General features: G+C 37.4%; 1 protein-coding gene across 9 annotated transcripts in view; it reads right to left on the reverse strand.

The window, feature by feature from the left end:
* The window catches only part of AGMO (alkylglycerol monooxygenase), a 240985-nt gene that overhangs the window by 193483 nt on the left and 20223 nt on the right, over positions 1 to 27279 (reverse strand). For all 9 annotated transcript variants that reach the window (XR_001860312.1, XR_001860311.1, XM_017729365.1 and 6 more), the window contains exon 3: positions 26463 to 26614. Coding sequence is in view for 7 of the 9 variants with exons in the window: in XM_017729365.1 (XP_017584854.1) it covers positions 26463 to 26614 (152 nt within the window). In the remaining 2 variants the exon portion in view is untranslated. The remainder of the gene's footprint in view (positions 1 to 26462; positions 26615 to 27279) is intronic.

Genomic DNA, 27279 nt, shown 5'->3' on the forward strand with positions numbered 1-27279 from the left:
TATGTATTTCAGACCCCAATGTGAAAGCATCTAGACTGTTATTGTCAAAAGCACCTTTGACTTTTTTAAGGGACAGTGACAATCATTTCAGTGGTTTAGTTCTGAAGATTTCTTAAAAAGATTGTAGTTTATTTTGCACAATTTGCAATTCCATAGTAGAGCCACAGACACTGAGGAAGCAAGAACATTGGGTAAATGGATCTTTCTGTTCAATGCCTTGCTTTGTTCCCCTTGTTCCCCTTTGGCAGAAGGAGTGATTTTTTTTTTTTTTTTTTTTTTTTTGTCATTGCAATTACTGTGAATTGGAACACAACTCCTAACCTGGCTTTGAGAACCAAACAGGTACAGTTCAGTATAATAAAACATGAGGACCTTCTACCCTTGTTGGGAACTGAAATACAGAAATATGATGTGATACATGGAACAGTTGTTACTAGCATACAATTTATTGACTACTCTCCCCATAACAAGAGGTCTGTAGCTGGATAAAATAAAGATCTCCCCGTATGGCAGCAACATACACACCAATACGTAGGGCCTTGATTTTCTCCTAATTACGGTAAGCTATTGTCTGTGCAGAGTTAATTAAGATCATAACTTTTGGTATATTTCAAATTTAATTACCATTGTGAAATACCTGCCAAAAATACAAAATAACTTCAAATACATTAAAAGCTGACACCCTTAAAAGGTAAACGATTAGCTATCCCAGTATTAACATTATCCTAGTGAAATTACTAGGGTTATTTTCCACCTAAATTTTCCATAATTAAGTTCAAACACTAGAAAATTTTTTTTTTTTCATTTGATTTAGACTTGAAAGCACAGGGGTGTTAGGGAATCTGCAATAAGACTTATTGGGCTATATTATTTTCAGATCTCTGTGAATTTTGCTATAACATAGGAGGCTCAGGCTCCAACAATAAAATACTAACAATGAGTAGCATAAAAAATTCCATCTTTACTTGTGAAACAATGAAGTTATTTTCCTTAAATGCTCTCTTTCACTTTAAAAATCACATTTCTCCTGCGGGCTAGGCCGTAAAAGACAGCATAAAAGAATGTGAATGGCTTCTCTTTAATGCCGAGAATCTTCCTGCCAATGTTTTCCTATTTTTTTCACTTTTTTTCTTCCAATCAGAACTTATTAGACTACTTTTCAATTTGTTGTGTGGTATGTAATTACAGTGCACAGCAATGTAGAACTTCCATTCTTGATAATGACAACTCAGTCATAAGGAGAAAAATATAGTCTGATTTTGGTTAGGTCTAATATATAAAAGGTAGGTCTAATATGTAAAAATTTTCAACATGTACAGTAAGAATTTTCTGAACTAATGAACAAAAGAGGATAGGTTGTAACAGAAGAAGATAAATTCTGGGTAGCTTTACAGTGGAGAAACATTAAGTCCACCCACTATCCATTGCTAGGGTTGCCCTCATTCATTCCCAGCTCACCTGCCAGGGTGTCTGTCAAACAGATCAGGTTGGGTCTTCCACTGGCTAGCATTGCCTTAAGCTCACAAACCTACAACATGTAGTATTTTTTCTCTTTTCTGTGAGTACATTATGGACATGTATTAACTACACTTCAACTGCCCATTGTGCTCTATTTTTCATTCCTTTCTCCTGGTCTTGATATAACACAGAAAATTAGCTCTTGCTGACAATTCTGGCTACTCTAAGGGAATCCTGAGCAGCCTCTTTACAGGATTTTAATTTCTTTTTGATTAAGCCTGTGTGAATTTAAACTCTTAATCAAAGCTCTTGCCAACATTTTAAGCAAATTGCAAAGCCAATCAAGACTTCCTCATTTGCTTTCATTATGTTTCCCCTCATGTGAGGTTTCCACTTGGGGGAATGTTGAAATGTTAAAATAGCAAATAAAGAAAGGAAAACTTGCCCTAGATATAATACAGCACATAAACTCTACCAACATACATTATGCTCCTGTCCCAGCTCCAAGTACAAAAATGTAAGAGTCTACCTCTTCAATTCAAATGGCTTTCAAGCTGGCCCTGCATACTTGTCTAATTATTATAATTTCCCTCCTCTGTCTTCCCTTTCTTCTTGCACAAGAAGTATGAATTTCAGTGTAACACACCTAATTTCTGTTTATATACGATGGCACAGAGGGATAAAAGAAAAAATTCAGGTACAACCTAGAATTAAGGACTATGTCATCTCTAATACCTGCTGCAATGCAAACCCACCTAAATGATACTGTAAGCTCAGTTAGCTCAAACAGCTGAAGTCTTGTGATTTTTGGACCTAAAAGTGTCTATTCCACTTGCAGGGTCACCAGTACACAGCTGGCAAACACCAAGGTCTATGGCTTCAGTACTGATTAAGAGAGGATATGTATATTCCATAGACATATATATTGTTTGAACAGGTGCAAGTATTAACCACAAAGAAAGTTTCTCAATTTCATTCAAGACTGTGAGATTGGCATGTCATCAGTATGCTCCAAGGAGGCTTCTTCAGTCAGCTTTGAGAAGGTCCTCTACTGCAAAAGCATCTAACTCAAATGATTAACAGATGATAACAAGATTAAAAAGGTCTCCTTTAGGTTGACAGGTAATACGTTATATAAAGATCTTTTCATCACAGCACAGCAAATGTGTGGAAAGTCAAAGTGAATCGAATATATTAATACTGTAGCCACTCTTTTTGCATTTTCTATTCTAATCACCATATTTAATTATTACTATAGTACTAAGAGAGAGAGAATTTTCTAAGCTGATATTTCAATGATATTTCATTCTTTTTTCTCTTGCTAAAGAATTGTTACAGTTTTAAAATTTTATGCAGAAGGCCATGAGGAATCTAAAATTAAAACTGTTATTAGAAGCAGTTGAAAGCAGGCAGTGAACTGAAGCTGTGCCTTGCAGTCTTGGCTATTGTTGTATTATTGCAGAGTCCCATAGGCAGTGCTCACATGTACAGTACAGAGACTCCACATCCTGACTCTTTTGATTCTTTTGTCTGCCCTCCAACCTGCGCAGCCAGGAACTTTCACTTGAGAAAGATTTATGAAGCCTCCGCAAACAGGGTCAGCCCTGTTATATCACCAGAGGGCTTCTTCTTAAAAATAATAACATCTATCGCAGCTCGGCAGGGCGGTCTCTCTTGGCACTCCCTTTCCCTGTTTGTCTTAACAACCGGCACACACAAAGCCCTCGGCTCTAGCGAGGACGGCCACAGATTCCCATAGGCACGGTAGCCCCGTTTCCTGCTGCCTGCCAGGCCTGTGTCAGCTGAGATAACCCACATCTCCAAAAACCATTTCAGGTTTATGAAGCCTTGACTCTTGTAACTGGTGGGGTTATACCTTTACATATTAGGAAAAGTTTGCAAATCTGCAAAATCCGTAAAATTTTGCAAGGTGGACTTATAAAAGGATTTTAGAGGCTCTGATTCTACTCAACTACAGTGCAAGACTTATTCTTAAGTGCCAGTCCCTAATATTTCATTATGTAGAGTGGTCACCCTGACTGAAAAACTCCTGTCATTTTTAAAAATCAAGAGAGTTTTTTGCTACCATGTTAAAAGCTACTTCCCAGGCTCTTATGCACTTTACAGTGCAAGTGGTTTGGCTATTCATTGCATGTATCGTTTGAAAGAGAGAAAAATGGCATTTTTTTTTTCCACTGCAGCTATCAAATATTAAAAATAGGTAGGGAAAAATTATTTTTACAGTCATTTTCTCCAAAGGAGTTCATGCTTAGAAGCTTGGACAAATCCTCAGATAATCCGTCCTTCTCTGTATATTTCTTAATAAAATAAAAAGTTGAACTTGTTCCCAACCCTCCCCTCCTGCTTAAGAAAATGCTCTTAAATTTATTTCATTTCTTAAGATTACATAAAGTGTTTCTTTCACAGTAAGCATTCCTAACAAGTTTAGTCCCCTGTGCAGGGAGGAGAAAGACTCTTTTCATGAATACTCAGCCAAGGGTTCCTGAGAGTTAATACTCCCACTCTTCTTCTTTGAGTGTCAAGGGATTTTTAACATCCGCAAAACAGACAGGAACTTGGGTTTCTGCCTTAGGAAAAGAATGGGGTTTTTTTTACCACATAATAATCTGCTGTGCAATTACCAATAAGAAAGGAATATTCTCTACTATAAACTGAACAATGTGCAAGAAGCATTTATTGGTCATTTACTGCAAAAGCCATAAGGAATTTAAATTAAGTTTCAAAGCAAATATAGAAGGCAACAACATAAAGAAACCCTGAGCACTATACAGTGCAAATTATTTAAATGATAAATAGATGTCTGTAATACGACAGAGTATTGAGACATCATAGACTAAACTGTGCACTTTTATAAAATACTGATGACTAGTAGATTGTATTCACTGTATCAAGTGCCATAAGATCTAAGTATAACATGTTCACATAAAAGAAGCATTAGTTTCAAATCAGCTCTGTGTGGGAGCATTTCCTTTCACAAATCCAGCTGGAGGACAGGGCCTTTATTAAACTAAAGACTACTGCTTCCAAAGTTTAATAAGACAGAAGGAATAAAGATTTTGTCCCTGCCATGTCCATTGACTGTGTACAGAAATGGGGGTTAACCTGTCTTAAATTAGAATGTGCTGCCTTTTTTTTTTTGGCTAGTGGGACAGTAGATCACTGAAGCAAATCCTTCGCATGATGGACAATTTTACCAGTAAGGAAAGAAGTCAATTAACATTGACCCCACACAAAAGCTGTTGTTTTGCTCAGAGGACATTAATGGTACTTTAATATTTCATAATAAACTCATCCTGAACACTGAGCAGTTGGAAAAGTCATTCAGAAAATATGCACATGTTGCTATCAAGCAAGAACCTGGAAGTTGTAAAAGAAACTTCATGCTGTACAAAACAATATTTTTCTCTCTTTTGACCCATTTCACATGTACAAAAATGCTTTCATAAAACCACAAATTTTTGAATCAGCTTACCTTTACAAAGAGAATATTAGCAACTATGTATCTGCCTTCATTAATTAAAACCATTCCCAAAAACTTACTAATGATTCTATGCGACATAAATTTTGGAGGTTACTTTAAGGTATGTTCCCCTACTCCATAGTCAAACTTTTCCATAGGCAGTGAAACAGCAGCCAGCACAGGATGCTTTCAGAGGGGGCATACATTACTGCTTAAAGCAATATAAGTCACCAAGTCTGAAGACTTTCCTAGGTGACCACAGGTTGTGTAGAATTACCCAGGCTAATTGACAATTAGGTCTTTCGCATACTGCAAACCAAGACAGCAAAATTTAACACAAACTAATCCTGTTTTGTCAGAGGCTTAAAGCTTGCAATAAGCTGTTTTCCCACAGCTATCAGAAAAAAAAGCCAGTTAGGAAAGGATGTCTCCATGAGTAGCAGTTAATTCCACAAGAGCAACTAAAACAGAACACAGTTATTCTGTAAGAGAGAACATTCTTCACACCCTCAAGGAAAGAAATACTCTTCAGGTTCTTCCCTTCAGGCATGAGAATATACTACCGTTCTCCCTTAAATGCAAACTTTTTTAAAACCAGAAGATATTGATGCTCAGGTCAAATATGGATCTACAAATATTCTTTTAATCCTCACACTGACTCAGGATCACAGCTTGGGCTCAATCCAGTGAATCAGAAAATTTCATCATATTCTGGCTTATTTCAGTGTACCGATTTATCTCACCCTGGAAGTTATCCCACCAAAAAAGTAGAGCCTAGTGATTCTCAATTCCATGACTTCCAAGATATGACCTGAATATGTGACTGGCAATTCACTTTGGGGCAGCAAATGGAAAGTTCTGGTTCCGGTTTAAGAGATCTTCATACTGAGGGTATCACCAACTTAATAAAAAAAAAAAAAAATCTTTTTTCAAAATTAAACACAATAGAAATATATTGAATGTGGCATTAAAAAACTATAGCATGAATATTGTCTACAAAAATCTTTAGGCATTTTTTATGGCCATATTTTCATATGTGCAACTCAATAGTTGTAAAATTTAGTAGCAGTTGAAGCTAATATAGGCACAGAAAATCACAGGGATGCTCTCAGAGTTTCATGACTATCAGAAGTTGTTTGACTCAATTCAAGAGTTGGATGACTCAACTTTAAAGATGTATTTTTAAGAAACAATGTATTTTGTTACCCTAGTGGCCTCACCCTTCTAAAGGTTTTCATTTGTCTCAAGTAAACATTTTATAATAGAAATTATTCCATATATTTATAATGTCATAAGTGTATAAAAATAGACATCTATTAAATGTGCACAGGTTTGAAAACATTTTTTCCTGCAAAGATGACTTTTCCATACTTCCTCCACTATGGTTGGATGTAAAGTATATTACAAGTCACAGGGCAGTGAGGGAAAGGCCCTCCCTCCCAAGCCAGCAGGGAAGTGCTAGAGTCTCAGCACATCCCCAACAACATTTCCGTTGACCTTTTCCACATGTAAACGAGGCTCCAACTCAAGTGACACTGTAATTCCTCAAGCAACAGCAGCAACCCTCCTCAGTCTTTACTTTGCAACAGTTCACAGTCTCTTGCCCAGAGATGTTAGGCTAACTAGAAACACCTTCCTAAGAAATTCAGCCTTTCTTTGACATTCTTTTATTTTCTCTATATTCTCTACACGGTCAGCTATGTTTGTACTTTTTCCTCAAGTCACCTAATTTTCACATTTTCCAAGTGGTTGTAACTCTGAACAATGGAAGGGTTTTTCACTTGATCCCTAGAACTAGTGGAGAGTTATGCCACTGTAGCATTAATGTAACCAGCTCCCAGGCATTAACTGCAGTCCTTGACAACACATACACATACATACTCACCAAAACAGATATAGTTAAATATCAGCTTTGTGTAGCACCTCCTCTCAAAATGATGCTATTTCCATAGACTTATATACCTTGACAATTAATTTTGGCATCTCAAATTTTAAAATCTAGGATTTGGTACTTGCACTAGAATGATTGCTTACTATTTTAAAATTAATACATGATTGAACATTAAATACATTGTGTTAAACTAATTTTGAATTCTAGACATGTTCTTTTAAAAAGTCAGTGCCATCATCATATCCAAGACACTGAAAAACCACCATTTGCTGCAGTAATTACTCCCTGTGCTGAGCTGTGGAATTAATACTTCCAGCAACCAAATGATGAGTTACTTCTCAGATAATATTTTTATTTATGCTTCTTATGTTACCTATGTTCAATAAGGAAGTGTAAAGTGAATTCCCCAGTCCTTCATTTTTTCAGCTTCTTAAAGATGAAAAATAATCTTATTTTGCACACCCTCTATGGAATTTATACCATTGGAAATCGCACTCCTACAAAACCTGACATCGCTTCAGTCAACTAGAAAATTAAAGATTCACTTTTTAAATGAAAACAATGAAAAACCTCTCATCTAAAACCCCTATACCCCTAAAAACAATTAATCTTATTTCATCAAAATATATGTTTTCTATTGCCAGGACTGTCTCATCGAATCGGAAATCTGAAATTGTAAGAAAACTTTGCTTCTTTAATCCATCGTATTTCCATAATGTAAATGAGGAACAGACTTCCTGTAGAAGTCAGATTTGCATTTTTACCAGATGCTCTGGAAGAAAATGAAATCACAACAGTAAAAGAGGTATGGAATATCTTTTCACTGAACTTTAAAGCAAATATATTCACATGTAATAAAACAATAGCATTAAACTTTGTTGCAGGCTTGTATTCAAAACTTCTCAGCAACATAAATCCTTTTTAAATTATCTAAAAGCACAAACCAATATTTAGTTCTCTTAAATATCTAGTAAAAATACAGGCATTTAAACATAGATACCTTCTCTGAAAACAACAACTTTCACTTTTTAAGATCTAAGAATCTTTAGGGGAAAAAATTTGGAGGACATTTTGAATGCAAAAATTTTACACATTTCCCTGCTAACTCCAATTCTAGTCACAGCAGCAGTCTTGCAACTTATAGTAGCAGTGAAGTTGTAACTCTTCTCCTGCATGTTACACCTGGTGACTTCCTGTAGCAATTCAGTTCTTAAATTTATCATATATGATAATATTCCTATTTTGAAAAGGGCTCCTTCTTGATCTCTCACCTTCAATTTTAAAATATTCTTTCTTCTTATAGGGCATTACAGAAGTGTTTTGCTTTATTTTGATGGTCATGAATTTGGGTTACAACACTGCAGGTACGAGTACCAATCTGAAGAAAGACAGGTTTTTGAAAGAAACATGAGTCTTTCCTTACATTTTATATACAGTCATACAGCCATGACATTTTTTCTTTTAAGTTCTTAATCCTGATATAATTTCATGAGTCTTCTCCTAATACACAGTAAGTCACACTGCTCAATCCTCAATGATTTAGTAATATTATACCTCACATACATACAAAATCAAACATGGCCAGGTCAGCTGTAGTACTATCAACACAATCTGCTTTGAAAACATAGCCCTCACATTACTATTGTTAGGAAATTTTACTATCCATGTCACACCACTAGATTTATTTGGCACTTGCAGTCATGACTTGTTCTTCCGGAGGAATTCCTCTATAATTGAGCATTAGTTATTGTACCATTAAAATACACTGCTTCCGTAAATTTTAAACAGATAACAGCACTTTCTAGCAAGTGTTTTTTTAGATACAAGTTTATTACCTAGTTACAGGGAGGAAAAAAAAATTTGGCTAAAAAAGTTTTTCCTTTTCTAGTTAAAATAAAATAAATGAGGTTAACAGAAAACATCCTGCAATTGCTCCCAATGGAATATTCCCCAACTACAAAATGAGTGAGGGCCATTTCTGTAAATGTAAATATTTTAAAACCTAATGTAATAATAAACAGCTACACAACATACATTTTCTAACGTGATCTTTTGTATATTTATACTATACGCATTGATACTTTGTAAGTATTTTTATCTATTTCTTTCATTTGTAGGTTTGGGTTCAACCTTATTAACAATGGCAATGGTCCAATGACCTGGTAGAAATATGCAGTAGGCACAGATTTCTTCAGCTCCAGGGCTTACTCATATTTCAGATGAGGAGTGGGCCTGTGCAATTGAACTATTATTTTTCCACAAAAATGCCAAGAGACCGGGATGAATAGGCTCCTTTCACTATGCTCTGAAGGAAGAGGAAGACTAAAAGGTTCATGGCGAATTGTGTCCTTGCATAAATGTCAGGACAAAGTAAGGCTCCCTGTAAAAACATTTTCTTTACAGTCTTGGCAAGTATTTCCCTAAGAAATTCTGAAGAACTAAGCTCATGATGTCAGACATACTTTACTGCGTATGAAGGATTAACATTCTGTATCTCTCCGCTGATCTGCTCACCACTGTGGGAACCCAAAAAGGAAGAAGTAACCTTTTGGTTACTTTAACCTTTACTTAAAGCAAGGTACAGAATTGTCACAGCTGAGACCCTGAGTTCAGGATGCTAACTGATCAGAAAGACTGGCCCTTAGGCATGTAATGAAAATGCAGCTTACTGAAATCTTATTTCCATCCAAGTATACCTGCCAAAAGCAAAACAAATTCCTCAAGATCATTAAGAGGGCAGAGGATTTACTGAGATTTTACCCTGTAGACTAACTTGGTCAATTTGGTAAAATTAGGTGTAGAATTAAGAATTTTAATTTGCATAGCAAATAATATTCTTGTTTACATTAATATATATGTATATATGAACTATCAGATTACAGTATTATAGGTATTTTATACTCAACTGCAATCACTATTACAATATGCCCTCTTTTACAAAATAACATTTAATGGGCATCACGTTGTAAATGTAGTGCATCACCCTGGTGGATTATACAGAGTTCATGGAGCTACTCTCAGTTATGGATAGAACAGTAACTTAGAAGAAAAAAAATAATTTTTACTTTAAAATAAATACCAGACTCAAAATAGCTTACAACTGTAAACTTTTTCAAAGTTTAACATAGTAGTCAATGATTTAAATTTCAAATCCTCAGAAGTATTGCAAACAAAATTTTATAAATAATAAATAAACAAAACAATCAAAGGTGAATTGCCTTGAGAATAACATCAGGCTTACAATTAAAGTTGCTGTGGTTCAAGTATGGGAATCAATACCATACAGCAGGACTACACTCTGACTCATTTGACCATGCTAATATTTAGCATTCAAAGCCACTGTCAATACAGCATTCACCTGAATCACACTTAGGGCCTGCCACACTTTGGTTTCAATTAGCATTGCAAAGCTCTCTTGGGAACAAATCACACATACAGTGGATTTCTTCCTGATCTAGGTATCATTCCCTGCATTTGTATTTTAGCTGCCATTACTCAGTAGCTAACCCTGTTTTCTATTTCTTCTGGCACAGTTTATTTCTGACTTTACCTCTGTTGTGGTACTTCTGAACCACATGGCAAAGACTTTCAGCAATGATACAGGTTATATAAACAATTTCTACCAAAGTCAGCAGGGGTCCAGTAACCCTTTGAAAATTAGAGGTAACTGTGCATTTCACTATTGAGCCAGTACCTGCCACACTGAACTTTCCTGTGTCAGTGTCTGACATAATATAGACACAACATGCACTTCTGGGGTTTTTTTTTCTAAAATAAAACAGTCTACTCAGTCATTTTCAATTTGACTTTACTTTAGGTATACTGCAATCAAATTAGTCTTGACAAACTAATAGAGATTGGGCTGATTTTTGGATGTGACACTTAAGAAAATCTTGTTGCAAGAAGGAAATTTAACAGCTGCTTCTGGAGGAAACATCTTTATCACTGAGTCAGAGAAGAACTAACTGCTTAGCATAATTTTAAAGGCAGCTCCTCTGTCACAGGCATCATCACTCAGTTGATGTGTAAAAACCATTTATAAATATTAGCAATCATCTGGCATTTTTCAAAAGAACAGGAAAGTTAATCCTGTTTCCTGACTGAGTTTTGCACTGCATAATTACATTCTGACTACCTAAGTTCCCCTGCAATTTCAGTTAATTACAGTATTATTCTTACTTCCTGTCCTAAAGTTATTTGTGTAGTAACCATATCCTACTAGAGTGGAAGATGAAGTAACCTCTGTGAATTATTTTGATTAATATGTAAAATGTTGTGCTATCACCTCACACAAAACCCCACTACATACTGGATATTATTTCCAACTAAAAAAAAGTGTGAAACTTTTCAGCAATTACATTAATGCCCAGTAGCCCATCTCTCAAGGGATGCTTGTGTTACTTGACTAATAGATATAAAACTGTATGTAACTAAAAAATATTAATTCAGCCTTTTATTGAACTTAAGCAAATGAAAAATCACAAATCTCTCCAAAGAGGTAAAAAGTATACAAGAATAATATACATAGTATACATAAAAGTATAGTCTTTTAGAACTTGTCATTGCCTTTTCCTCCGTAACAGTGTAGAGGGCTATTTTACCCAACTCATCCACTCAAAACTACTATTGCTAGTTCTGAACATTGGAAAATCATTATATTTTCTTGACAATCATAAACTTTACAAGCATAACTATTTGGGAAGCTACTAGAGTATTTTCAGCAGACCAAACAGGGCTGCCCAACTTAATGGCAAAAGCGTATCTTAGCTGTATAAAAATAATACAGGGTGTCTTAGTGTTTAATATAAAAAGAGGACTTTCCTTCATTTTTTGGTGCAAACCCTAATTTTGTAATTAACAGCAAGCCTTCTAACAGCTTCTACAGGATAGGGCTTTATCCCTTTACTTTGCCATATAGTAGCCATAAATCAATCCATCATAAATTCCCTTACTCCTCCTAAACTCATCCTGACTCTGCATACATTCCTCTGTGCTGCCTCAATGCCTGCTGATTTCTATCACATCCTGCTGCTCCATCCAGCAATGCTTCCATATCCCACTTACACAGAGAGATCCATAGCATTTTCCTATCTGAAACTACCCCACTTTGCCTGTCTTAGCCTTCTCCTTCTAATTGTTGTGATATCTAAAATTCCTTCGTGGTTCAACTGTTGCAGTCTAGACCCTTTCCACTATTACAAAAATTATTTCATTCCCAGAAGCAGAAAAAAGCCCCAGAGAAAGTATATCCTATAGGCACAAAAAAAAAAAAAAAAAAATCAAAGCCAAGGAAAAATATTCTCAGAATTATATCAAAGCCAACACCACAAAAAAAAGTTCTTGAGAGAGGGGATGATATTGCAAGACCTGGCAACACATGAAGATAAACCACCATGACAAGCTTGAGGAACTACTAGTTTGACTAGCAAATCTGGACAACAGATTGTCAGTCTGTTCTCCTACTTCCCCACCTGCAAAAGGAAACCACAGCTCCAAGTGGGTGGCAGAGTCCAGAGCCTCCCCTGAGAGTTGTGTTGCCACCATAGCTGCAGTGATGGGCTGGGGTGGCTTCCAAGTGCCACCTGGTTCCTCAACCTTTAGCTGAAGGGGTTTTTCCCAGACACTAGCAATTTGGTCTCTCTTCATGGGGAACAGCAGCTATCCTAGGAGTGGGGTTGAATTCCCAGGAACAGAATTACACCACTTCTATAGTCACCTCTTCACCGTCGCTCTCCAACTCTCTTTCTTGTTCTCTCTTCCAAACCGCTCCCCTTCCCTCTTTGTATGCAAAGACTCAGCAAGAATTGCATCTGGTGATACTTCCACACTCTCTTTGCACCTTTTAACATCTTTCCTCGTCCTGAGCACATAACACTTTGCAGCAATGTTTTGAGCATTACACAGAAATTGAGACAAGTTATTTCTACATCCTTGCAACATCTAATCTTCAGGCCATGCTCCAGAGCCTATTTGTTCTCATAAACGACTGAAAAAAAATTAGTAAGCCATTGAAGAAATTTGTTGTTGGGAAGTCTGTGTCTTTGAAACAAGTATTTCTGAAAGCTCTTTATTTTTCTAAGGAGGAAAAGGCTGGGCTCCTGTAATTACATTGATATTATATTTTCTAATGTTTATATATTGGCAGAAAGGGAACACAAAAATAATTCTACATAAGCACATAAATAAAAACCCTTTCAGGCATTTGCATTTAAAATTATAGGCAATGCCAGTTAAGGGAATTTGCAGTGCTAGAACATGCTGCAACATGTTGCAACACTGCCTGCCTACAAAATGAATAACCCTGTCGAAAAGTTGGGTTGGTTGCTTGATTTTTTGAGTTGTTTTTGGTTGGTGGTTTTTGTTGTTTGGTTTGTTTTTTTTTTAAAGTTTCACTCTTGACATGCTTGCTTTGGAGCTGCTAAGGAGTGGGGAGTTCACATAAATCAGTTCATCACCTCCCATGCACTGAAGCACTCTCCAGCCCTCAGGAGATATTTAGCCCAAGGAAATGGAGAAATATCTGGCCAGCAAATTTTACGCGCTGGAAGGGGCCTCCTCTGCCTCACTGCTAGTATGGTGGCGAGACCCTCTTATCCTTCATCAGCAGAGGAAAATCCCTTCCACATTAAGTACAATTATAGGTGAAAATTGGCTGCCAATTTTTGAAAATCTGTCACTTTAAGTTTTAAGGGAGCTGGTTTCCTTTTCAATTTTAAATATATCTCACCCATATGGGAATAATACACAATCAAATCCAATATTTTTCCTACTGCCTAGCAGCTAAGTTATTTACTTGACTTTAACAAGACTTTTCTTTCCTCTTCCCAAGTTTGAGAGCAAGCACAAGCTGAGATGAGCTGTGCTGCTGTATGAGCAGGCAGCCACTTCCAACTATTTATTTGAAAAGAAGCAGATCTGCATGTTAGGTGGGAAGGGAGAGACTTAGTGTAGGGAGGGGAAAGAGGGGGAAAAGTCAAGCTTTAAATTTTTTACTGTCGTAAATAATAAGTTTGAAACATGGGAATAGAAAATAGGAAACTCTCAGTGACTTGACACACCCCTATCCTACTGCTGGAAAATTATGACAGTTCCATGAGCTGCATCTCAACTAAAAACAATGCACAAAGGGTGCTAACTTAGCCATGCAGACATAATGGCTATTAGAAAAATCCCACTTGCATGCTGTGCAAATCTGCATGTTCAGCCTACATCCGTTCTTAAGACCCTACACCGAAGGTAAAACAAAGTTTTACTTTGAACGTTGTTTTTCCCCCCAAACTGTAGAAATAAAAATATAGCATGTTTACTATTTACAACTTCCTTCTCAGAAGACACAGGTAGAGAATTCATGCTTTCCAAAATGTAACCTTACACATCTGGCCAGCAAACATCTGGATATTTATCTTCACTCATCATTTCCTTCAGTAAGTCCAAAAACTGTCAGTTATTTCAGCTGAGATTCAGCCCAAGGGAGTAAAAAAAAAAGTTACATCCTTCTTTTGTCCAGGTTTTATAAACTGCCTTTTACCTTTTTCCCTGGGATATCAGTAAGTATAAAAATAAGCAGTCTGGATTCCTTTGTGGTTTTTATTCTGTGACTATGTACTTCTGCAGTCACAGGGAGCATACATATGCAATTGAAATAATAACATGGTCGTATCTGCAACGCATGCAAAACATCCTACACTTTAAAAGAAGCTTTTAGATATATATAATATATATATATTACATACTTCCAGAAGAAACTACTCAAATCACAAGTAAGATTATAGACTGATTTGTGAATAAACTATATAGCAAAACTTACGCCAACTAAACTTCAGATAGACAAAACACCAGAAATTTATGATTCTCTAAAAAAAAAAAAAAAACTTCACTTGTAGAATTATTGTAATGGAAGCACTGCCTTTGGACTGAAGGTACCAGCCTGAAGAATTCTCACCCCTGAGTTTGTCCCTTGTTCTGCCACTGTGCTAGGAAGGTCTTATCATCTGCTTGTGCTATCCTTCCCCTGTTTTACAGAAGAGAAAAATGAAACTCATCTCCATTGCAAAACACTCTGCAGTTTAACTATGAAAAAAAAGCATCCTAAGAGACTCAATTATTTTCACCAAAGACAGATACTGAGCAAAGGAAAATGTGAATAATTTCTGAATCTGAGTTTGTTTATCCTTACTGTTTACTATCCTTACTGTTCACTAATTTAAAGATACTGCTGTATTTAAAGTTTCCATATCTCTGTCCTGACATCCAATCTGAAATTGCTTAGTAAAAATTTTCAAACAAGAAATGAAAAATTCAAACTATGTTAAGAGTTTTTTTGAAGTTTTTTTGTTTAGCTGAGGTTGCATGTACATCTTCCCAATAATTTCTCTGAACCAGCCTCACGTTGTCCAACTTAACTCTGCTTTGTGAAGTTGAAGTGCATTTACAAGAGGGGTAAACTTAATAATCATACCCATATTTAAAGAAAAAAGAGCAAAAATTAGTATTATGGCTTCTTAAAATTCTGTAATTTAGTATGAATTTATTTTATATGTGTTCTGTGAGCACTTTGCAGACTGTCATTTGTCCCATAGGAATGCTACAAAGTGTTCATGACTGAGATTCATTTTAACCATATGGTCCAAGGGAATCTGCTAATGTTATAACAAGCTTACATACTTAATTCTACATGTCTCCATAATATTTTTAGACTTATTTTTCAACTGTAAATCAACCAAAAAACCATATGTTTAAGTAGCAAAACACCATTTACAATAAAAAAAAAATCATGTTAGCATGAGTGGGTAAGAGACATCAGGAGAAGAGCAAAGCTGGAAATAGCAAGAAAGACTTTAGTGTTGGCTTTGACAGGTTCACTCATTCCTGCCTCACATCAATTCTAGTCAACAAACACCTCAGGAAGAGTTTCTATTTTTTTATTATTGCTTGGTTGTTTTGATTTTTAATATCTTAATCTCCAGTCAGAAGTACATTAAATTAAAAGACAGTTTGGGGTGAAAAACTCCTTTTATTTTTATTTCTGTAATACAGTGTATGTTACCACATTTTAAAAAATACAACTTTTTCTTTTTATAACTACAAAATTTTAGGATCTCAGCATCCATGTGTTAATAGTGACTAGAATTTAAAAGAAAATAAAAGAAAGCATAGAAGTATATATGATGCGCATATGAAGCCTATACTTTCCTTACACCACTATGCTGTAAAGTCAATAAAATCCTACCTTTGTGTCTCAATTTAAAAGGCCAGTTTCCAGGTGATGGAAGCCATGAACATGACATCACTGACGTCTGAAATGATTCCTTGTGAAAACATGTCACATGCCATAGTGTTATTACAGCCTGAGAGTCTGCACTTCCCTTTCCATACTTAGCAATAGCTTTGCCCCTCCTGAACTTACAAAAATAAAATGGCAAGGTATGCTTAGAATGACAGTGGTATTTATGATATACGTTCATTAAATTGAAAGGAATTCTTATAATTTTATTGAAGTTAAAAGTAGCACATGGAAATCTCACCCATGTTTTACAAGGTCACATGTCCAGGTTGTACTGCACTTTCTGAAGCAATAGCCAGACCATTTTACTGCCAGTTGGTGTAATGTCCTCATCAGAAAGGCTGAGAATGGCCACACCTTTTTCAGAAGGAAAGTTTTTAAGGGTTTCTGGAAAATTAGTAACTAGATAGAATCAAGAATCCTCCTCCCGGACCCTACAAAATCTTGCACTTCATGCATACATACCAATACAATTTGCTTAGTCACAATTTCTGTTTCCCAGCAGCAAAAATAAATTTTCTGTTCCCATGCAGTCCTCAAAATAAGTAGCCCAGAGGCCATCACCTAGTGCTTAAATGCAAGTACTTTACAAAATCAAAGTATAAAGATCAAAAAACAGCTGAGTGACTCCCATTTAGGATACCTGTATTTCATACAGCTTTATACATGGGAACACTGTAGGTATATTCTTGCAACAGGATGTTTACATTCTATTTAGTATGTCTTCATTTAGAATAAAAAAGCAACTTTACTTTTAAAATAGTTAGCATTGATGAATTTACTCAGGTTTGACATTTACTGATTCTTGAGAAAATTTAATCGAGAAATAGTGTAGGTTATAAAACAAAAGATATACTAAAAAAGGATTTACTGATAATTTTAGCTACTAAAAAAAGAGAAAAAAATCTGGTTAGTAATTTTTTTTTAAGTTACATCTTCCACCAGCATGCTATCAATTTAGATAAGAGAGTGATGTGGAAAAGATTGCCCTTCCTACACTCAAAAAAGCTGTTTTGGCAGTTTAAATACCTTATTAATGCAATAAAGATGCATTGAAGGAAACATACATGCAAAGAACATTTCCCAGATACAAAAATGTTTTGTCTGCTCCAGACACACTTTAAATGTTAATTGCCAATCTTGAAATGTAAAATGAAGTATTTTAAATGGTAATGGCCTCACTAGAGTTTTAGCAAGCAAGGAAAACTATTACAGACATTGAGCTTCTGGAAATCTCAGTAATATCCTGAAAGGAACAGCTTGCCTTTTGGGGCTTGGGATGGAATGCACTTCTATTCTGCGTTAAAAAGGCATTCTAAATTTCTCACTGCCGTTGGTCCTAATAGTGCAGAAATGGGATATTTTAGCAATGTCCTGCCGAGGAACAGAAGTCTGGTTCCAAGCCTTTCAGAGCAGCACATCTGCCCAGGAGGAGAGCTGGATGTGGGTACCCACTCCACATGCCCCAGCCACACAACCACATACGTGCCACAGGAACCACCTTACCTTTCCCTGCAGGTAGACCGTCAAGAGTCTCCAAAGGTAAATTCTGCACAGTTTGAAAAGAAATTTCAATAATGACCAGGCAATTTGAACTAGCACAGGAGGAGAAAAACACTTCTTTTTGTAACAGAGAAAGCACAAGCATCTCACTGAACCATCTGTTTTAACAATGCCTTTCATTCCTCTAGGCTTCTGCTTCTACTTTAAAACTTTGTGACAAAAAATAGTTACCACTGCTGGTGTTTGATGAATTATATGGAGTGTGCTTTTACTCGAAATCTAAGTCCTTACAATCACAGTTTCACATGACAGATTAAAAACAGTTGTTGTATTTGGTACCTTTTACTGCTGATCTGCTGATTTCAACAGATTGGTAAAACATGTAAGCGACATAAAAAGGAACCTTGCCCCTCTTCAAATATCTCACCAGCCCAAGACAAAGCCCTCTAGCAAGACAGTGTGCAGAGCTGCTGTATCATAAACTGAGGTAGCATCTCCAAAATCACCGTAGTTGGTTTTGGTTTAAAATGAGCCTAGATTAAGTGATTTTTTTGCAACTTCTTCAGGAAATTTCAAAGTTTAAGACAAAAAAAAAAAAAAAAGTAAGAGAAGATAGACATAGCTGGACTTCTTTCCTTGAATGAGTAGCTGAACTACCAAACATACAGTTCTCTCTCTTCAGCTTGATTGAAGGTGGTTCTATAACATTTAGGAGGAGGCCAAACAGAGTACAAGAGAACTATTTCAAACCTTTTTTCAAGTAAAACTTTAATAAGATCTTCAAACTATTGCAGAAGAACTAATTTCCACTCTTCCACACTCACTAACTGAAAAAGATTCACTTTAAAATGTGGATAATTCAGATTTTACTTTATGTTCTAGAACACCTTAAAAAATACAAGTGTTATGCACCATTTCATTGGTTTTCAGCAGCACACTTGAAACAAGTATGTCAAAAGAACTGTTCCCCTGCAGTGAGTTGGGTGCTTTCATACTCACCTCTCCACTCAGACGAAACAGGGATTATTTTTATCTATGTTTAAAATTCAAACACAGCCTAGAGGGCAGCACTAGCCAAGGATACGAATGTGTGAAGACAGCTGACTCTCTGAATGGCCAATCCATGCTAATTTATAACAAACTTTCTTCTCCCACTTCATCACATTTTCTAATGTCTAACTGAAAAAGCATGTTGCAAACTTGCTTTTGTGCAAGCAGATCCAGAACTTTTTCCTTAATCTGTGCACTCAGGAAAAACCCAGGCACCGCAAGTAGGAAAAAAGATACACTCCGGTCACCCATACATACTTCTAACTAATACCTATCCAGAGAGCCTCCAGAATGCCAATGTATTATGTAAATCCTCAAAGTAGGAAAATAAGTAATATTTAAAAGGAGTATTAACCTTGTGCTGGCCATTTTCCCAACCATAAAATGACAAACAAGGAAAATGGAGGAATAGTTTCTTTTCCATTTACTGCAGAGCTTGCCAGGTCTTTTTGTGGTGGGACCTTGAGAGAAGATAAATACTGCTGGGGGGGAGATGGAATTACCACCTGAATTTTGGCATAAAAATTGTGCCATTTATCAGCTCATGCTTTCATTAACATGTATTTCATGATATTTAAAAGATACATTGTCTCTGGAATCCGAAAAATAAAAAATATTGCTTTTGTACTCATATCAAGGTCTAATTCATAACAGTCAGAGACCCTGTCTCTCCCAGTAATCTGCGGAAAGGAAAGCAATTACCAGATATTTACAGAAAACCTACAAAAATCACAGAAAGCATAGTGTTGAACCCAGACCATGGAGCTAAACTCCTAACCTATAGCAATAAACTACGTCCTACCCTTCACTACATTGTATTCCCACTCCAGACCACATCCTACAGCAGCTATAAAGGGCCAAAAATCCATGGCCAGTCACTTTGTCTGACATCCAACCTATTGGCAGAATTGTTACTACCATCATTCTTAATTATCTCTGACATTTAAAATACTTAGAAAATCCATTCACCCGTAAATGTCTTTTGGATATTCAGAAATCAAAATTAAGAAAAAACTCTATAGTGGATTCCCTCTTATTTCCATCTTCTGAGCTCTTCAGGTTACAGAGAATTTTCAGAAAGTCAATTATTATCTCATCATGTCTAAAGTAAAATAGAAAGAGGCTTTAGCTATCTGCATATGCCACAATAAAATTAACAGACTAAATGAGTCAACCTCACCTCATATCAGGACATTATTCTTGCCAGTATACAAGAAATCAGTCTTTCAAACAACAGGAACTTGTTATGAACAATAACAACCTGAAAACAATACAAGCAGGCTCCTATAATTTTATGGGACCCTAGACATTCCATATCAGGAAGCCTCATTGCAGCTGATGTAGTTTTCAGGTGAACTTTCTCTACAAAATGTACATTTAAATATGAAAAGGAATGGCAACATCTTGATTTGCTAAGGTTGACTTTGGTCTTCTACAAATTCAGTGTCCACTTAAAAAATTAAAAGACACATACTAAAGGAGCACTTCTTACTGCGAAAACATAAGAGAATAGTAGAAGACAAGTTACAAAAACAAGCATATAGAGATAATAAATTATATAGTTCATTTACAGCCAACTTGAATGGCAATGAATGAGTCATAATCACCTGAACTATTTTCAATTAATGTTGTGTTGTCTGCAGCTATTAGACTAGAATCAATCGCAAGATGGAACAGAAAATATGACAACCAGCTATTGCTTTTGCTATTTTTGTGAGGCTAGTAAAGACAGCATTTTAATATCCTGCTCTCACAAGCCTGTTTTAAAAATAAGAAAAAACAATGGACAGAACAGCAAAAAAATGTTTTCTGTACAATGCACAAGAAGAGAGTATTTTTCCCTTAATCATTGTGTATCAATTCCCTTTGCAATCAACACAAGCTGTGACAAGAAAAAAAGCAGAGCCTCATCCAGTCACTTGACAGTTCCAAACATTTTCTGTCTCTCACTGGGGTGAAATTAAATTTGTTTCATTTTGAATAATCAATATGGTACTGAATTTCTACTCAGGTAAACAATGACATTTTCCCACATGCAAAAATAAGCCTAAAAATACCACCACCACCCAACCCTCTCCCCACTTGGCATGTAAAAGAGTGTTGCAATTTGCTGTATTTCTAGGGGAAATACAGATTTTCCTGAAAAGCAAACCTTGTAAGAAAAGTCAGACATTGTTTTATTATAATGAATTTCCCATAAATCCAAAACCCTTTAAACACAAAATTATTTCAATATACTATCAATTGTTAATATAAAATCTACGTAACAAGTCCATGCTGATATAGTGAATTCAGACAAGCACATTATAAAAGCAGATGAAAGGAGCACTTCAAAGGCAGGAATGGGTCAGATAAATAAAGATAGTACAATCATATGATTTCAATACACCCTCCAAAAATTATCAGCAAATATATATGGTGAAGAGACTTTGAGCCATGCTGTGTTTTCCTCTAACAAGGTTAAACTCATCTCCTCATGCAGCAACACACACAGTATTGCCTGGTGTCCAGTAACACATTAGGATTACTATTAAACAATACATATTATCAGAAAGAATAGGACTGGGCTTTACTGTTACACATTCCAGTTATTTTAATGGCATCAATCTTGAGACCCTACCTGTGTCAGTTAATCCACTCTGGCTCCTTATAAAACAATCAGTTACCTGTCTGTGCACTACTGACTCAGAAAATTGTCTGCTCTCTCTCAAGTCTCCCCTTAATCCCATAGATTCTCAGCTAGCATGTCAGTCTTATGTCCTGCTCCACGGCTAAGCTGACCCCTATGACTACTGAGTTGAATTGTTAAGAAAGAAATGCAACACAACCTTGTTTTTTAACATGGTTTATTTCAGTGATCTTATGCACACAATCTCCATGCATGATACTTTTTTCAGGACTGAGTGGGTTGTGAACTGCAGCATGGTGTAGGAAAGAGCAGCAAGAAAACTTCTGAAGTCAGTTCTGCTGCTGAAGGAATTGTAACAAAAGATACTCACTGGGAGAAGACGCAGAAGCAATGTAAGTCATGGCTAAGAGAAACACCCTTTTAAAAAAGTTCCTTAAAACAGGAGATAAAATGTTCACAAAACTTCCAATTATTTGAAGTCTTAGAAAGAAAACTTTCTCAACATCCTCAGCTGAGACATTTTGCCAGAGTCCGAGGCATGGTCTTTTGAAGGACGATGCTGAAGTTAGTTTTCAGGATTTCTTTCTTTGTCCTCTTGATGCCTTTTCCAGGTCTTAAAATCAAGTCATACACGGTTAGAAGGGAAAAGGGATTTTACCTTGGTATTTATTTTAAGGATCCTTAGGTGCACACGTCCAGGTCATATGCATTGAAATGCACCCTGCCGAATATCCCCCAAAAGATCGGGTATAACATTATAGGTTTTACTAATTAGCATATCTATCAAAGATTCCCCAGTGAGAGGCTCAAGTGAGCCCCTCTCCCCAAGGAACCTTCCCCTGGATGGTTCTATCTTGGTTTACAGAATGTGTTCTGGAGAGGACCTTGGGGTCTTGGGCACACTGATCCCTAGCTACGAAGCTTCTAAAATGTTTAGTCTCTCAGCTTGACAAACAAGTCCAAGAATGTAGTGGAAAAGCACTAGGAATACAGAAGTTGTAAAAAGGTATAACAGGGGTATAAAAGAAAAGGCAAAAACTCTTCATGGCATCACTCTGAACCTTCAAAAGGTCAGTCTTGTGGAGTGGGAGAACCTGAGAAGCTTGGAGCCTATTGCTCTACTATACACCTGGTGTAGGAAGGCTCATTTCTCATCCACTATAAATAAATTCAGAATTATTAAGAGACACACCATTAACTCAAAATTTTATGTAGCAGCTGGGGAATCTGCTGAGGATATACTCATCAGCTGAGGTCTGTTTTATGACCTCAGATGTAGCTCAGACCATCAGCTCATATTGGCTCGGCCTTTCGCTGACAGGGACCATGTCACGTATCCCGCAGGGCGGCTGGAAACCACCAGCGGACAATGGGGCGAGCGGCTGACACCGGCCACCGGGGCCCAGGCAGAACAATGCAGCTGCTGCGGAGGTTGGCCCTGCTGAAGGAAACTTGCTTCTCCCAGGTTTACTGAGGGGAGGGACACTGAAGCAATGGAAATTCCCCAGCAGTAAAGCAGAACAAAAGAAGAGCTGTTGGAAGCTGCTGTTTAAAAGAGACAATTTCTTCTAGGGCCCGAAAGAGGAGAGGAGATTCTCCCAGCTGACAGAAACACACTGTTCTGCAGGATGTGATCCCCCGGGAAGTGTAGATTAAAAACTACTCCCTTACAGAGCCTTACAGCTCCCCACTATTCCCCACTGGAGCACAGGGCTGAGCACACTGCTGCTAAGGGACCCACGCAGGCTGGGGGTGCCCCTGCGTCCAGCAGAGCCCCCCACACCAGAGCTGGCCACCAGACACCCGCAGCCAGGACCTGGGCTCTGCACCCGCACCCGTGTTTCTGCATGGATCTGGAATTCTCTAGATTTCCCCCGTGATTAAAAGGTGTGGCTGCTGAAGAAATCAGTTTACAGAGCCTCCAAATTATGCAGCTGCTGCGGAGGTTGGCCCTGCTGAAGGAAACTTGCTTCTCCCAGGTTTACTGAGGGGAGGGACACTGAAGCAATGGAAATTCCCCAGCAGTAAAGCAGAACAAAAGAAGAGCTGTTGGAAGCTGCTGTTTAAAAGAGACAATTTCTTCTAGGGCCCGAAAGAGGAGAGGAGATTCTCCCAGCTGACAGAAACACACTGTTCTGCAGGATGTGATCCCCCGGGAAGTGTAGATTAAAAACTACTCCCTTACAGAGCCTTACAGCTCCCCACTATTCCCCACTGGAGCACAGGGCTGAGCACACTGCTGCTAAGGGACCCACGCAGGCTGGGGGTGCCCCTGCGTCCAGCAGAGCCCCCCACACCAGAGCTGGCCACCAGACACCCGCAGCCAGGACCTGGGCTCTGCACCCGCACCCGTGTTTCTGCATGGATCTGGAATTCTCTAGATTTCCCCCGTGATTAAAAGGTGTGGCTGCTGAAGAAATCAGTTTACAGAGCCTCCAAATTCCTTACTGCCGTTGTCATTTATCTGCAACAGGAGTATCCGCGAGGCCAGGGCGCGGGGAGGGTGTGCTGGGGCTCAGCGCTGCTCTGGGACCACCAAATCCCCCTTACTAGCAGGACTAACTCTACAAGGTCTCTGCACCTGGAGAGGAAACTTGAGGAGTAATCCATATATGGTAGATTAAAATACCTGGTAAAAATCCTTCAAACCCACACATATCCTTCCTCAAAAAAATATATTTTAAAAAACCCTGTGATTTTATGGCATACTTTTCTTAGCAGTACAGCCATAAAAAACGGGTGTTTTTACTGAAACAAAGGAAAAATTACATTGATTTATAAATACATTAAAATGTCACAAGAAAGAGCAGTGGCTAAGTAGACCCATTGACTGCCATGGCTTTTGGATCAGACCCAGAAGAATGCTGGAGTAAGTGGTGAAGCATTTTAGTTTCTAACCTTTCAGTGGCTACTGCAAACAATGGAAAATACAAGTACATACTTAGAATAACTCTATCCTTTGCAAAATGAGATCACACCTAAAAATACTTCCTTTTGTTGCTGTATAACTTCAGTTTAGGATAATAGCTATTACATGCATATAGTGAAGAGGAAAAAATATCTCCTCAAATGCTGGGTAAAAATTTTATATTGCAAAGTAGGATTTCTGCTACAGAAGAAACTTTAAAATCTGTAGTGACTCAAGAAAATTTATGAAATAGTAGAATGAAAAATCTAGTTACTCATGGACAACATGAAAAAAGGTAGCAAAAAGGCCAGGGGATTGAGTCACAAAATTATTGCTTGCAGTCAGGAAAAGCTACATGATGATGATAATTCTTTATATCAAAATTATATCAAGTTCTAAGAAACAACTGAAAAATGTATCTGAATTTCAGTTTTTCGGTTTGAAACAATTTGTGCTATTACTTACATCCCCATGCATCTAGCCCACACAGCTTGAATTTCCTGGGATATACATGTGCTATTAATTTTTAACTTTGCTGTAGGATCCACACCTGAATCACCAGGCCCTGTCACTTTCTAGTGCAAAGGCGTTTTGTCTGCTTGTACCAGCGACTTTTCCAGTGCCCTTTCTTCTTAATTTACAAAGATATTTTTCATGACTTTTTAAAACCATCTCCTACACTTAAATTTCTTCAGCAACTTCCAATGCAGCTGACTTTTGCAGCTGTGCTGCTGCGCTACAGATTTCATCATTGTTTGACCGGAGATGAGTGTGGGTTAGACTGTGATTTTCTACAATGTTTCATCAGTTCCCTGCAAAGTAGCACAGATCTAACAGCAAACAATATTTCTGTTACCTGAAGAAGAGTAAATTAACATTTATAGAACAGCTCAGCACTGACCTTCTTAAGAGAAGAGCAGCATTTTCTTATAGTTTCTTCAGCTCCATTACATATAGAATTGGTTTGTATTTTAATTCTAAAACACCTATTGAGATTAATTTCAAAGTATTCCATCAAAAACAGAAAAATAGAGAAGAGTAAAGTTGCTGCAGGAACAAAAATATATCCATTGCTTTAGAGAGTGCAGAGATGACCCTGGTTCCCTTCTCTGCCAGTGGGAATTTTATCCCTGACTCTAGAGAAAGCACAGCCAAGCTAGTGATTTTCTAACACTTGAAGGCAATTATTTTTATTTTAAAACACAGGAATAGCCTCCTGCTCTGGTCCAGTTCTCAGCCTGAGGCTGTAGCCCTGCCAGCACTGTTAATGTCATTGTTTGTGGAGCGTATTCCCAGTCTCCGTACACCCACGCAGGGCTCCCAGCCGTGATGTCCCCCTCAACACATTGTTCCAGCTCCCCCTGCTTCCTCACCTCCCGCCCCGTCCCCCTACCATTGTTGTCCCCTTACACCCACCCTGCATTGTTCTCACACCCGCCTGCCATCCCCACCTGGGAGGGACCCTTCCTCTCTCCCACTCCTCGCAGCAGCTCAGGCTCCTTTCTTACCTCTTCCAAATATTCCACTGACCTACTGGCAGCAGAGCATTTTCCCTTTCTGAAAGCACATTACATAAAGTATCATTACTACATCCCACAGCTTCTGCAAGCTGTGGGCACTCGGTTTTGAGAAGCCCCGTCCAAAGTCTCTGAAAGAACAAGAGGATACTTATTTCATTGCTGCAGACTTTAGGTCAGGCCCAGAACTAGGATAGATAGAAAGTGTTATTGCATTTTCAGATAGGGTTTAAAAGGCTAGAGCTGGTATTTGTTGTCACTAGACAACAGAAATATGTTAAGAGACAGACATATACGTACCGAAATGACTGACATGATTTATACAGGCTCCATTATTTTGGCCACCCTGCTTTTTACTGCTCTGTACTTTGTACATCCACCAGATTTTTTTTTTAAATAGGTATCTCTACTTTGCTGTATTTTTCATACAGGCATATAGGAATATTGAATCCAAATTTTTATGTACTATTTTTTCCTTACTTTTTTTAAAATGATATTTCATTTTCTCTGTTGAACTGTTTTCAAAATTATACTCATTCCTTTCAGAAAATCATGTTTACTGTATAGAGTATGATGCATAAACTGTTTTCCATGCATAGTTTATCTTTGCTAACCCTTGGGAAGAAGAGCAGCTATATATGCTTAGAGTAGATTAAGTATAGAAACCAAAATAAATACCTCACTTTATTAATAGATAACTAATGTATTTTGTATTTTCAAACATGAAAAACTTAAGTCTTACCATGGCTTATGCGATGAAAGCAGTAGTATGCAAAGTCCACTCCCAAAAGTGTCAAATACCATGTCCATGGCGAGTCCCAGGGCAGTTCCAAGAGTCTGTAGTTATTCCATACGTATATATAACTAATTAAGTCAATACTTCTGAATAAAACACTGAAACAGAGATCCAGAAATTTTTATCAGTAATTCTGTCAGTTTTAATTTCAGAACCTTTTACATATTTATAATTTACCAGCTGGGAATCTTTTTAGGACACATAAAACCAGTCTCCAGGTTCTTAAACCTCTGTCAAGTAATACCACTACTGACTTCAGCAGAACCTTTGCTTAGTGTCTACAAGTTTCTAAAACCAACTCACACCTACTCACCATGGTATTAAGCATGCTCAAAGGCTGAAGCACTCCTATGCTCTGCACGTGTTATGGTGTTGCTGTTTTCCCAAATCTGGAGGAAACCCATACTTGCCAACTAGTAAGTCAGAAGTGATTGAAGTGTAGCAGCAATTATGCCAGAATACTAATGTATGACATTAAAATACCTTGACTGCTTCCATTATAAGAAAGAATATGAAAGGGGACAGGGCTTCTGGGAGCAGGGAAATGTTTGACCTGCTCAGCATATTGCTTCACTTTAAAAGAGGATAAATGCAGCAGGAGGAGACAAAGGCCGGTGTCTTTGAAAAGAAGGGGAAAGGCAATTGGTAGAGAGAAATGGCAGGATTTCCAGAAAGGGACAGAAAAAATAATGAACTTGTAAAGGCATGGAAAGCCACCAGACAGCAGCTCTTACTGCTGCTGAGTTCCTGGACTACCGGGAAA

The sequence above is a fragment of the Corvus brachyrhynchos genome, unplaced genomic scaffold (genome assembly GCF_000691975.1).
Source record: "Corvus brachyrhynchos isolate BGI_N302 unplaced genomic scaffold, ASM69197v1 scaffold142, whole genome shotgun sequence".
Classification (NCBI taxonomy): Eukaryota; Metazoa; Chordata; class Aves; order Passeriformes; family Corvidae; genus Corvus; species Corvus brachyrhynchos.